The 14919-nt window shown below is 35.5% G+C and overlaps 1 protein-coding gene across 3 annotated transcripts in view; it reads right to left on the bottom strand.

The window, feature by feature from the left end:
* Window positions 1-13479, bottom strand: part of LOC141512786 (dimethylaniline monooxygenase [N-oxide-forming] 4-like) — a 28367-nt gene extending 14888 nt beyond the window's left edge. For 2 of the 3 annotated variants that reach the window (XM_074222000.1, XM_074222002.1), the window contains exons 1-5: window positions 9298-9441; window positions 8392-8580; window positions 6528-6690; window positions 4092-4234; window positions 61-260 (exon numbers count right to left, since the gene is read on the bottom strand). In XM_074222000.1, the coding sequence (XP_074078101.1) occupies window positions 61-260; window positions 4092-4234; window positions 6528-6690; window positions 8392-8580; window positions 9298-9441 (839 nt within the window). Of the gene's footprint in view, window positions 1-60; window positions 261-4091; window positions 4235-6527; window positions 6691-8391; window positions 8581-9297; window positions 9442-12915 lie in introns of those variants that run through there. The other variant, XM_074222001.1, reaches the window with a different exon arrangement.
* Between the last annotated feature and the right edge of the window lie 1440 nt (window positions 13480-14919).

Below are 14919 nucleotides of genomic sequence, written 5' to 3'. Positions count from 1 at the left end.
TAAGGAATTAGATGATTTCTTTTTATAAACTAGATTTTTATTAAATAAGAAATAAAGTACCCCTTTGGAATACTCAATCCATAATTCTTATGGTTAAACCATTTACTCATGCGCTTCTTCCCCATCCAGTTCACGATGGCTGACGGTAAGGAATGTGCAACCAGATGAAGAAATCTTGTTGTTTGAATCATATGGGTAGGGTAGCCATCATCAGAAAGACGGCTATCGACCCAGGCACCACTCCTAGTACTGAGAAACACCTAAAAGGTAAGGCAGGATGGATAAATGTATCATTTAATGATTTTGTACTTCCCCCCACTGATGTGATATGTTTCCTTCAGTGCTTTCCAGTTTTCTTAATGGTGCTGAAGCAGATACTTATCTTGAGTTGAAAGAGAACATGGTTGAAGGACTTCTGCAGTGAAATGGGCATTCAGATTCATGCCCATCATGACTTGGATGGTTCTTGTTGATGTGAAGTCTCCCACCCCTGGTGCTACAAAATATAAAAAAGGCTATGCCTTTTCTTTTTTTCTATTACTTTTGTCCACATTCTTCCATAAATCTCCCCTGTGGGATTAGCCCTGAGTTCTGTTTCTATTGTGGGAATCTAGTGAAGGACTACATAATCAATTTCAATGGAATTGGAACTTCAATCACTAATTTTTAAATAATCTTGATCTACTTAAGACACATCTATAAAAATGGATCAGTTTAGGCACCCTGTAAAAGAGACCTGAGATTATATTGCTTAACATTTTTTTATTGGTACCTATTATTTTTATGTCATATACATTTTCCAACATACTCTCTCCTCCCAACTCTGATCAATGATGTGTAACAAAAAAAATTTAAAAGAGGGAGAGAAAGGTCAGAGAAAATAACCGACAAAATAATTTGACTTTATATGCCAGTGTTTCACATGCATTGTCTCTCACCTCTGTAAAGAAGGAGAAAGCATCTCCTTATATCTCTTCGTTAGAACCCATTTAGTTATTATTTCATAAAATTCAGACTTTATTTTACTTTTTGACAATTTAATTTCCTCTCATCTGATATAGTGTTGTGATATAATACTTCTAGGAATATAATATTAAATGATAATAAGAAAAAACAAAAATAAAATGTAAAAGAATAATATAATAGTGATATATCCCAGGACTATTTCTCTCTTAATTCCATTGAATTAAATTGAGAAAAATGACATGATATTGTTAATAACAGTAACAATAATAATAGTCATCTATTTAGAGATCTCAAATTTATGTATTTTCTCATTTGAATTTCATAACAACCCTGTAACATAGCTGTAGAAATTAGACTTTTCATAGGATTTGGCATCATCATGGAATCATAGATTTTAAGGTGGAAGAGCCCTTGGAGGTCACCTTCACCATCCCTCTCATTTTACCTATAAAAAAGGAGTCCCAGAGAGATTGTGACTTCAATAAAACAGAAATTAAAAAGCATTTCTTAAGCACCTACTATGTATCAAGCACTGTGTTAAAGTCTTGGAATAAAAAGAGAAAAATGATACAGTTCCTGTCCTCAAGAAGCTTACAATCAGGTAGGACAACATATTTACCCATATATGCTTCTCCCTCATTTTACCTCTATGTAGTAGAAAGAAGATAATTTTTGGAGGAAGACTCTCTCTTTTTTTAGTTTTTTTTTAAAATTTATTTAAGTTAATGGGGTTAAGTGACTTGCCCAAGGTCACCCAGCTTGGCAATCATTAAGTGTCCGAGGTTGAATTTGAACTCATCTGATGCTGGTAGGGCTGGTGGTCTATCCACCATGCCACCTAGCTGCCCTAGCAGGAAGACTCTTTAGTAGAAAGCATTAGATTTAATCATAGTCACAAAGATAGTAAATGTCAGAGGTGGAATTTGAACCCAAGTCTTCCTCCACTAAATTCTTACTCCAATGCCTCATGTTGTCATCAAGATTACCCTGAATTCTGGAAGTTTATGCCAGCAGGACACAGATTCTGAGAAAGGCTCTGAATATGGACCTAGCAGTTTGTCTTCTGAGGATCACTTTATCTAAATGTAGAGGGATTACTATCTACTGAGACAGAAACTGCCTGACTCAGATTGGCTGCCAGAAACTGAATTACTTTCTTTTTCTTTGTTTTCTCTTCTTTTGCAAGGCAATGGGGTGAAGTGACTTGCCCAAGGTCACACAGCTAGGAAAATGTTAAGTGTCTGAGGTCAGATTTGAACTTAGGTCCTCCTGACTACAGGGCAGGTATTCTATCCACTGTGCTACCTAGCTGCCCCCAAACTGATTTATTATTATTATTATTATTATTGTTATTATTAGGATTTTGTAAGGCAAATGGGGTTAAGTGGCCTGCCCAAGGCCACACAGCTAGATAATTATTAAGTGTCTGAGGCTGGATTTGAACCCAGGTACTCCTGACTCCAGGGCTGGTGCTTTATCCACTGCTTCACCTAGCCATCCCGAAACTGAATTATTTTCAACCAAGTAATTCAAAAAACTGTCTTCTAAGTATAGGGATTGCACTCTGCTTCAGTGTAATAGGTATCCCAGATATTTCAAGGCAAATGATATAAATTGTAAAGAGGTTTTGACCAGAAGATTTAAGATCTATGAATTACATTTTTAATGTCTTTGGTTGTTAGAAATTTCTACACTTTGATAACATCCTAGCGCCTATAGCTAGCTACCTTTAGAGCAATTCACTAGGGTTTGGTTTCTAGCTAGTTCAGCAGTTTTCTTATGGATGGTGGTTGACTGTTGGCTCATGATCAAAAGGCCACATTAATGAAGCAAAGGTCATGATTTTATTCTATTTATAGCTCTTTATCTTTGATTTCATTCTATGCTAATAGTCTGCTTTCTTAACCCCAGCCTGTGGTTTTGTAAATATTTGCAGCAGTTCAAGAGGGGTTGAAAGATATATAAATATGGTCAAATCAAGGCTTGTTGCTGAATATAACCCTTGATGCACATACATTAGCATATAATTAAAAAAGAATAAATATGTATATATATATATGGATTCCTATATTAGATATGTGCATATACACACATACATGCATACATACATGTATACATTCTATTGGAGCATCTAGGTAGGAGGAAAACCTGAATTCAAATCCAGTTTCAGACAATTGTGTGACTCTGGGTGAGCACTTAACTCCTGTTTGCTTCAGTTCCTCAACTGTAATATGGGAACACACGGAGAAAGAAATGGCAAACCATTCCTATCTTTGTCAAGAAAATGCCATGGACAAGTTCATGGAGTCACAATGAATCAGTTGTGACAGACCAATAGTAGCAACTATAGCATATTCTATTGCCACCTATAATTTATATACCATGGAAAGGATTTTTAATCATATAATTCTGTGCTGTCATGTGGAATTATTATTTCTTTTACTTGGGTAACACGAATGGATGACTAAGTTGGGTCTGACCCAAAAGATAAAAAGATCTGTCTTGGTTAAGCCTGGATTTAGATATTCATCTGTGTGTCATTGCCTAGATGATCGCAGAGGTATTAGTAGCCTGAAGGTAATTGCTTTTAGTATTTTTCTTGGATAGCATTGGGAAGGGGAGGGTCCACCTGAGTCTGGAAATCACCAAGTACCTGGTATCAATGAAGTCTTCTAAGTCTGACATTGATGGTATTACCTCTTGCTCGATGCTTGGAAAGGGCTGGGAATGCCACAAGAACTATCCAAAGCTTTTATGTTCACCATTTATTCAAGCAATCCAATAATTACCAATTAGGGCAGCAAGGTGGTACTGTGGATAGAGTGCCAGGCTGGGAGTCAGGAAGATCAGAGTTCAAATATAGCTTTAGATACCTATTAGCTGTGTTACCCCGGGCACTTTATTTAACCTCTTTTGCCTCAATTTTCTCAGCTGTAAAATGAGTTGGAGAAGGAAATGGCAAATCTCTCTGTTATCTTTGCCAAGAAAATCCCAAATGGGGTCACAAAGAGTCAGGTATGACTGAATAGAAACAATGACAACAACAGCCACGATAACCAGATAAATGTAAAACTATGAAAAAGAACCCTTGTAGCAATAAGAGATACTGCCAGGGTTGTACCTACTTTTTCTGCCACCCGACTGAGTTCCACTGCAATATCACCGCCAGTATTCCCAAGACCAATCACAATGACCCGTTTACCCTGAAAACTTTCTGGATTCCTGTATTCCTGACTGTGTAGGATCTGTCCTTGGAACTTGTTGATTCCTATGAGAAAATCAGAAGCTGGGGTTTATCTAAGGCAGGGATAAGGGATACTCAGGATAGGGATCATATGGTTCATAGGAGACAAATCAAGATGCAGGGACAAGCTTGTGGATCACTAAATGATTAATGGAAAAAGAACAGTTTCTGCAGTCTGACAACCCTCATCATATTCTAGCAGCCAGAAAGAGGAAACTAAAAAAAGCCACTTTCACAGAAATACTAGGGTATATGAGTCGAACTCTGAAGGTTATTTTAGTGACTCCAAAAAAGTTCTCTCAATCTATGCTTTGAATACTCTGCCTACTCAACTGTCTCTTGGAATCAGCTCAAATACCACTTGAGTCATTTCCTGGTTGTTAGCATTCCCTACCTCAAATTATTTTATATATTTTTAAATATTTACACATAGGTTTGAATAAGGCATGAGGTAATTCATGTTCTGTATAAACCTCTGGTGAACATGGTTTTCTGTCCTTTTGAATAACAGTATTTTAGAGGGCAAAAGCTGGTTTCATTTTTTTTTTCATTTATTTCTTTATATTGAACATCATTCCTGGTACATAGTAGATGCTTTAAAAATTTTTGAAATGGAAATAAATTTTGGACTATGATATATTACTGGAATAAATGTACAGTCTCCCCAGGTATGTACTTTGAAGGGTCAATGCTTATTTGAATTCAGAATTTCTGGTATGTTTGTTTAAAGAAGTCTTTTATATACAGCCCTAGTGTAATTGGCTTTATGCAATAGACATATTCCTGAAAATCAGTTAAAAATAAAAATAATTTTAGTTCATATGTCCTCAAGGGTCCTCTTTTTTAAAGAAATGCTATTGTTAATTATCTTATAATATCAATAATTGAAATGGGCTGCTCAGTATGTAGTAGGTTCCTTCTTCCCACAAACTGAAGACCTTCAAGCAAGGTTCAGATGCCTTTTTTTTTGGTGGGAATTTTATATAGAGGATTCTGATTTGATTATGGATTAAATTAAATTAGTTCTGAGGTTTCTTTCAACTCTGAGATTTTGAGATTTTATGATACTCTCACCAAGAATTTGTTTTTTATTCAAGTGTAGAATTTCTTAAAATTGCATATGTTCTATTGGATTAGTTTAAAGTATTCTTCTCGCACAATTACTTAATTTGTATACTTATCTGTTTGGATCCTTTCTGTTGAAATTATTTCAGAAGAAACCTAAAATTTCTAAGAACCTGGGAGTCTCAGGGACTATATGATATTTAATACGTCAATGATGGATATATTAATACATTCAAAGTATAGCTTAATATGTGAAAAATTAATTTTCCCACACAACCCATCAAGAAAAACAAATAAATCTTAATCCTTCTCTTAAATTACCTATTTTATATAGAAATAACCATTATTTTTCAATTCACACAGGTGTGTAACATTGGAATCATTCTTCACTACTACTCACTTTTCCTCCCTCCCCATATCCAGTCAGTTGTTAAACTTTGTTGATTCCACCTTTACAACATCTCTCATATTCAACCCCTTGTCTGTATCCACACAGGCTTTGCTCTAATTCAGGCTTTATTTATTATTATTATTATTATTATTATTATTGTCCTCCTCCAGTCTCATCCTTCTTCAAATTATCTTCCATGTGGTTGCCAAATTATTAAATAGAAACACAGATTTAACTCGTTGACTCTAATTAAAAAAGTCTTCAGTGGGTCCCGAAAGTCTCTAGGATAAGATACAAACTTTTTAGCCTAGTAATTAAAATCGACCACACTATGATTCACATCAATCAAGTTTATTCCATTTTAGACCTATTTATATACTCTCCATTCCAGTTTCCTTATATTACATTCTATTTCCCACTTCAAATGGTACCTCATGTCAAGGATATGCTCTCTCTTCACTTTCACTACTTAAAACCTCCAGCATCATTCAAAATATATCTCAGGAGCTATTTAATATTTGATATCTTCTCTGATCTTCTCAATTATTGGTACTTTTGGTCTCTTGAAGTGATTTTATATTTACTTGTTCAAGTATATACTATATATTCCCTTAGTAGAATGTAAGCTTGACAATGCTTTTTTTTTTTTGTCTTTATATTCTTAGTGTCTAGTGCAATGCTCTGTCAGGTGGTGCTTTATGTATTTTTATTGAATTGAATGTCTTTTAGTAATATATAAGATCCCTTGAGAGTAGGGATTGTTTTATATTTGTCTTTGCAACCTAGGTGTCTAGGATGGCACATTGGCATATGAGGAGAGGAATTTGATAGATGCTAAACTTTATTGACTAGCTGACTTACCAGGAAAGGACTCCAAAGGCAAACGAGGATTCAGATAATGTCCCGTGCAGATCATTACTGCATCAAATACAGCTGTGCTTTTTTTCCCATCTGTCTCTGTCACCACATCCCACTGGCCAGTGGTGGCAAAGTCTTGGTGCTTTATAACACTGGTCACAGTGGTCTAAAAGGAAGCACAGAGACCTCTCTCCAGAGAATTCAGGGCTAGATTCACTACACAATGGAATCAATTCAAGGAAATACAAACATTCAAAACTAAAAATGTTAAAAGATTGCTTTAATATATAATTGTGGAAAAATATTTGTTAAAAAGTAGGTAACTTTTAAGGTCCTTTCCAGCTTTTAAAAAAATGTTTTAACATGCAAATGGGGAAAATTTTTTAAAAAAGTCTCCAAAAATGAGATCTGTAATTATTTAGTAATAGTAGCCAGAATATTATTGAAGTTTCCATCTAGCCAAGGTGGACTTGGGAGAGCAGCAAGAATGGAGATGACATCTCACATTTCACTGTGTTCAGGAGAAAACTTCTTTAGGCAAGACTTGTAGTTTTATATTGATATCTTCAACCAATTGACTTCAACCCTTGAACACTATACTGGATATATTATCAGACTAGATTGTTTAGATTTGCTTAACTGTTGTTTTTTTTTTTTTTGGTTTCAAATGAATTCTAGTTGAATAAGTGACTGAAAGAAAGAAGTTTATTTTGGGTAGAATACATTGGGGGAATGACTGTGATGTTAAAAAAAATCATGCCAAAAGACATTAATAAAAATGGAAAAAAATTAAGCAGGAGAAAAATAAATGAAACATAGCTTCTTTTCTTCCCATTAGCATAGATGGAACATTGGATGGTTTTGGTGATGTTTACAATTTGATCAATTTGCTAGATGATAGTTTCTGGTTAATTTATTCATATACTAGTACTTATTCCAAGTGAGAGTTTGAATAGAACTCACAAGGAACAGACTAGGAACAACACTAGGAAAGAACTATTGCAATTCCTCAGCTTAAACATCTATTTCCTTCATCTGAAGATACATCATCTCTACTGTAAAGATCTGAAAATCAACCACCCAAAGAGAGAAAAAGAACAAATAAACCAAGAAATAGAAGAAATATTGGGACATACCCCAGTTTTGACCAAACTATTACACTTGTGTGAAAGAAAATTATTAAAAGATTTAGAGGAAGAGTCAGAAATGTTGATTTTGAAAAATTAAACCATGAATTATAACTGAAATTTTGGGAAACATTCTTAACTTTTTTTTTTTTGCTACTTATTCACTCATCAAGTTAGGAAGTGTGGCAGTGGGTCAGTGATTTTACTGGTTTTGGGAACTTTCAGGTGAAGAAATCCCTTCTATCAATGCAAATTAACACTTCCTCTGCATCTAGTAATTACAAAGAACTGCCTGGAATAATCAAATTCTAATTGAAATGAATCCCTGCAGGTCACATATTGACCTAGAAATGATGCTTACATTATCTATCTTTTATTGTAAGTTTAATTTATTTTGTTAAACATTTTCCAATTCCATTTTAATTTGGTTACTGAAGGTATGAAGGCATGTTGCTGCCAATTTGTGGCCTCCTCATATTTGCCACCTTTGGTCAACAGTAAAGCGATTTGTCCAGAGTGGTACTTGAATCTAAGTCTTTCTGACTCTGAGGTCATTATGTCATACTGCCTTTCTTAGTTCTGCATACTATTACAAAATAGATGCTGTATAAATGTTATCTATTTATTATTATTATTATTATATACATATTCACATACATATTCATATATACATATTCACAGTGTTTTCATTATCTTCCCAACTGTCTATCAAGTGATTTTAATTTTCTAAGGTCTCTTACCTTTAAATGAATGTATTTGAGAAGGTCAAAGTGTTTAGCATAGGAACGAAGATATTCCATTAACATGGTGTGCTTCATGTAGTTGGGAAAATCTTCAGGGAAGGGGAAGTCACTATAACATGACATCTCCTTGGTAATATTGGTCACTACGGATTTGTAGACTTTGGTCATCCCATGTCCAGTAGTTTCCTGTAGAAAAGGGGAAAACCAAAGGTGTTCAAACCTTTTCATCCAATGATACCAACACTGGGCCTATATTCTAATAAGGTCAAAGATAGGAAAAAAGGTCCCATGTATTCCAAAATATTCATAGCAGTGCTTCTGTGTGGGGAATGGTTGAAAATATTATAGTATATGAATGTAATAGTATATTATTGTATAGTAATATTTTTTAAAATGAGGAATTTAGAAAGTCAGTTTTATGAAGTGATATATAGTCAATTTCATAGAAACAGAGTAACAATAGACCCAGTGATTCTAACAATGTAAATTAAAATTGTATTAATAGAACTCTGAATAATTATAATAGCCCAGATTCTAAAAGGAGAATAAATAAAAGAAGCATCCTGCCTTCAACCGTATATTGAGGTAAAGTATTGCAAGGGTAAAAGGTTGTATACTTTATCAGACAAATTCACTGACTTGATTCTTTTTACTTAACTGTTTTTCTTTGTTACAAAATAAGGTTCAATTTCAGATTGGGATCAGTAGGCAGGGGTAGTAATGATGGCATTATTTTAAGAAAACATTGATAAAACTTATTAACAAATAAAGGGAAGATAAAAGTCAGTTTTTTTCAAGCAAACCTATATCCTTTTCAATCTTAGGAAAAATCTTTTGAGGATGTTTGAGGGCTTGGATATAAGTGCTTCTCTTTTATGCAATAAGGAAGGTGACTACACTCACAGTAAATTTCCACAATCCTCCAATGTCATCACTTCTCTCAAAGCAGATAGGCTCCAGGCCCTCTTCCAAACAACCTTTGATGGAAGTCAGGCCACTCACACCAGCTCCAATTATTGCGACTCGCTTAACCATGGTCTCCTGCATCAGAGGAAAGTGAATTAAATTTTTGTAAGGCCTCAGGGCCAGAAAAGAGACTTTGACATCAAACAAATGAGCTTCATGAAGTTTTAAATACACCATGTTGTACTTTTTGCATGACTCATTACCTCCGTAACCCTGGGAATGTTTTAATCAAACTGTTGAAGTCTTAGTTTCTTCATCTGGAAATGAGAATAACATATAGCTCCTACCTCACAGAACTGTCTATGCAGACATTTGTCTGTTCCACCTCATTTCATCCATTTAATTGTGATGTAAGGTTGTCACAGAGAGTACCTTTCCACCTGTTCCAAAGATTGATGAGTATATAAAGAGCTTGTTAACCTAAAAGCAGTTCTATGAAAATGAACTATTAATGTAAATTGTTAGTTGTAGCAGACCCAAGCCCAGGACCCAGATGGATGTCCTGACTTTTTTTTTTTGGCAAGGCAATGAGGTTAAGTGACTTGCCCAAGGTCACACAACTAGGTAATTATTAAGTGGCTGGTGCTAAGGCTGACTCCAGGCTGGTGCTCTATCCACTATGAAAGGTAGCTCTCCCATTGTCCTGACTTTCAATCTAGTCGGTATCTCACCTTTAACTCCCCCAATATATGATGATCATAGTTTCTTTCTTTGACCCTGGAAATTTGCAATTTTTTTCTAAATTAGCTTTTCCTGTTTCAACCTTATAAGTGAATATATATATATATATCCACACACACACATATATATATATATATTTATATATGTATATATATATATATACCAGACTGTAATTTTGTCAAATTTCATCATGATTTTAAGCCCCTTGGTAGTCTTGTCCCTGCTAAGATACTTTGCTTTCTATCTTGTCCTCTTGAGGAATCAGAATTTCTGAGCAGTAGGTACAGAAAAAATTTATGAAGTCCCTTCTAGTTCTGGTAGTAATAGTTCCAAACTTCAGTGAGGCCCATTGGGGTGAGTTTAGCCTTCTTCTGAATCCTCAGACTCTCTTAGCATGGCCAAGACAACTCTCAAGCAAACCTGGTAGAAGTGGGCTTGAAGGTTTCACTGCCCTTCTTCTAGTCTAAATTAGATTTGATAACCTACTTCTCTGAGTTAGAGGCTCTATCCTATCTAGAATTCTAGAATTCTTTTTTTGTTGCCTACCAATCTAACTGCCTCTTTTCTTTCACCTAGAGGAGAAAGGGACCTCAGAGAACATCTAATTCAGCTCTTCCTATCACCTCCCAACTACTTTCCAAAACAAGACCCTGAGACCCAGGTAGTTTAAGTTACTTGCCCAAGTTCACAACAGGGAGTGTCAGGGACAGTCCCACATAAATTGTATTCTGTTCTAAGGGGCTGGGATATGCCCTCAAAAATCCTGGTAGCTCCTCTAGCAGATACTGGCCTTAGGCAGGGGCAAATATCTTCAACAAAATAAATTTTTAAAAATTAGTAAGCCAGGGCGGCTAGGTGGCGTAGTGGATAAAGCACTAGCCCTGGAGTCAGGAGTACCTGGGTTCAAATCTGGTCTCAGACACTTAATGATTACCTAGCTGTGTGGCCTTGGGCAAGCCACTTAACCCCGTTTGCCTTGCAAAAACAAAACATAAAAAGAATTAGTAAGCCATCAGGCAGTTTCAGGTCATTATCTTGTCTAAGAGATTGATCTCAAATACAAATATTAAAGGAAGTATAGATTTAGTCAAGTATATGATTGAGTACATGCCTAATTCATTGTATCCTTTCCTGCTTTTCTAGTCCTTGCTTGCACTGGGATTCAGAAGGGTAGAAAGGTGTGAACATAATCCAGTCATTTTACTAGTTTTCTTAGGGGTGGAGAACTGCCTCATTTTGTCTTGAATTAATTAAACAGCAAAGAAGTCAGAAGATATATTATACATAGCATATCTCTAAATAGAGTCAACAGGTTAAAGGTTAGACTTATGGGATTCTGGGTTGGAAATCAGTGAGTCTGACTTCCTCACATTGCAAATGAAAAAAAACCAAACAAAACCAAAACTGAGGTCCCGAGAGTGATTCAAGGTTGCAGTCAGTAACAGTCAGGATGGATAGAGACAGACACACATACACATACATAAAGGGACAGGGAAAGGGACAGGGGATTAGATCTATAATTTTTTTCTTACCTTTTAAAATTTTTTTTTCTGTTAATAGTATTTTATTTTTTTCCAATTATATGTAAAGAAGTTTCCAACATTCATTTTTGTAAGATTTTGAGTTCCACCAGAAGAACATTGTATACCCTAATAGCAACATGGGGTTTATGATCAGTCTTAATGGATTTGCTCATTCCATCAGTGCAACAATCAGGGACAGTTTTAGGGTATCTTCGATGGAGAATACCATCTATATCCAAAGAAAGAATTGTGGAGTTTAAACAAAGACTAAAAACTATTACCTTTAATTAAAAAAAGTTATCTTATTATATAACTTTGCTATCTCATATTTTATTTTTCCTTTAAGGATATGATTTCTCTCTCAACACATTCAATTTTGGTCAATGTATAGTCAATGCCTTCTGTGGGGGGTGGGGGGAGGGAAGCAAGATTAGGAAGAAAATTGTAAAATTCAAAAAACAATAAAAAAAAGTTGAGTTCCAAATCTGAATTGAGTTTAAATCTGATGTAAGTTACACATGTACAATCATGCTAAATATATTTCCATAATAGTCACATTGTGAAAGAAGAATCAGAACAAAAAAAAGAACCCCCCCCCACATTTAGTAGGTTTTGGTCTGGCATTCAGACTTCATAATTCTTTCTCTGGATGTGGATGGCATTTTCCATCACAAGTCTCTTGAAATTGTCTTTGTGGACCTGCGGTTTCTTTGAGAAAACTGGGCAAGGAAACTATCAAAACAGGATGCCAGACTCTAGTTTACAATCTTCAAGAACTGCCTAGAACATACAAAAGTTAAGAGATTTGCATGGGAACAGAATTTGTGTGAGAGGTAAGCTGAATACAAGACACCTGGGCTCTAAGGTTTAGCCACTGTGTCTGTCTGTCCATCTGCCTGCTTGCCTGCCAATCTAACTGCCTCTTTTCATTCAGCGAGAGAGGAAAGGGACCTCAGAGACCATTTCATTCAACTCTTCCTACCACCTCCCAACACTTTCCAAATAAACACCCTGAGATCCAGGTTCACAAAGTTGTCCAAGTTCACAAGTCAGAGACAAAATTTTTTCCCACAGTGCTCCCTTTCTATTGTATCTCACTGCTCCCCATTTTCAAGCAGCCACTCCTTTTTCAGCAGAATATTATATTACTATTTTAGCTTCCCTTTCTTTCATTTTTATTCCCTCCGATTGTTTGTTCTGTCCAGAACCTTGATAGAATTGACAAACACAGAGACTTGCCTCTTAAAGCTACTATTTACATACACAGTAAGAGAAAACACCTAAGGAACCTAATGAAATAATGCAGGTTTTTTTTTAACCCATCTTTAAGAAAACTTGCCCAAGCACTTACCTTCTTGGTATACAGTATTCGGTGTTCTGTATTCTGATTGTGTATTATTTCTGATCTCTAAAATTCAAAGGCTACAAGTTAGCTTAAAATCAAAAATCTCCAACGGCAGACACATATTGGTAATGAGAGGAAAAAAAAAAGAAATGGGATGAAAACTCTTGGCAAAGCACTTTCTGATCAGTCTGGTTTAAAATCAAAATATCATCCTGCAGAAGAGGCAAAAGGTAGGGTGTCTTCTTCAGTTATTCAGGGAACCAGCTTTAAAACTTCCTAAACCAGTTGGAGGGTAAGTGACGATTTTGAAGTCAGTAATATGATTGGCCAATGGGGAAAAAGCCCTCCCTCTTTCTTTTTTTTCCCCAACCCTCTTTATCTTCATTGTTTTTGAAAAGCTGTAGTTTCTGGGGAGTTGCAATGTCAGCAGCCATCTTCTGACTGTGGGCACTAGAGGGAGCAGGGTTCCCTTCAAAGGGAGATCTGTCTGGTTGAATGGGCTGTACTTTGTTCTCAGGCTAGGTCTGAGATAGAATCAGAGCAAGGAGGATCACCTATTCCAACTCTCTCTCTCTCTCTCTCTCTCTCTCTCTCTCTCTCTCTCTCTCTCGTCTTTGTCTCTGTCTCTCTTTTAATAGATGAGATGTCCAAGTGGAAAAAACTCACAAAAAAGATTAAGCAGCAGGGCAAGTGTTTGAATATACTACCTCTGACTTACAATTGAGAATCCTTTGACAGAAAAAAAAAAAGATTAAATCAAACAACTACCATTTCCTAATCATCTACTATGTGTCAGGCTAGGTAGGACCTAGGAAGACAAATGAAAACCTAACTGCTTCTGATCTCAAGAACCATACTCTCCTAGTACTGGGGAAACTGGGGGAGTTGGAGGAGGTAACGTATATTTATTTAAAACTATATACTGTATACACAAAATAAATGCTAAGAAAAATTCCTACCATAAAGTTTGTTCTTATTGGAATATTAGAATCAGAGTCCATAACTACTTAGACTAAGTGCTTCAGAGAGTTTTGGGGATTGTAATATCCCACCAATTGCTTTATTTCTTCCTATTCCAAACTTTCACAAGTACAAGGGGCACATCCATCAGAAAAATGAAAGTGAAGTACATTCAGCGTTTAGATTTTGAGAGAGAGCAAAGACCTGAAATCACTAGATTAAAAAAATCTTATTGTCCCACATCTAAAAATCATAAAGAAACTTTACTGCATTAAGGTTTCTAAAAGCCTTTAGGATAACCTACAGTGAAGTCTCATTAACTTAGATATTTAAACTTGAAGGAACTTTTAAATCATCTAGTTTGTTCCTCCATTTTTTCAGATGACATAAGTTCTCTGGTAATACATATGTAATATCTATATCATAAATAGATATTATATATATATAATCCCCAATATGATCCCCAAAGATCATATAACTAGTTTGTGACATAGAGGACACTGTAAGTCAGTTCTCTTGAATCTCACAGGAATTTTTCAAATCCTGCTGAAGTCATTACCTGAACAAAAAGGTTGACCTTTGCACATGTTTTAATTACTATTTAAAACATGAACATTGTACTTACTCCTTAGGAAAAAACAGAACAAAGATTTTTCTAAATGCTTGAAGCAGGACTATTAGTGCAGCTTCTTAGGAGATACTGAGAAGTTGTACAGGGAGGAATATTTATTGACTGTGCCTGCAGGGTGGAAGGTTTTTTTTTCTTAAATTATAAGAGTCCACTTTTTGCCTAGTGAAACCAACTCTAGCATGAGGATTCATCAAATATACCTCCCAATTTAATCAAGTGAAATATTTTTAATTCCTCTCCCTCTTCTTACCTATAACAGCTTTATAATTGTTTTTAGGTTTTTTTTTTTTTTTTTTTTTTGCAAGGCAAACGGGGCTAAGTGGCTTGCCCAAGGCCACACAGCTAGGTAATTATTAAGTGTCTGAGCCCGGATTTGAACCCAGGTACTCCTGACTCCAGGGCCGGTGCTTTATCCACTG

The sequence above is a fragment of the Macrotis lagotis genome, chromosome 2 (assembly GCF_037893015.1).
Source record: "Macrotis lagotis isolate mMagLag1 chromosome 2, bilby.v1.9.chrom.fasta, whole genome shotgun sequence".
In the NCBI taxonomy this organism is placed as follows: domain Eukaryota; kingdom Metazoa; phylum Chordata; class Mammalia; order Peramelemorphia; family Peramelidae; genus Macrotis; species Macrotis lagotis.
Note: the sequence above shows the minus strand (reverse complement) of the source record. Positions and strands in the feature narration are given on the sequence as shown.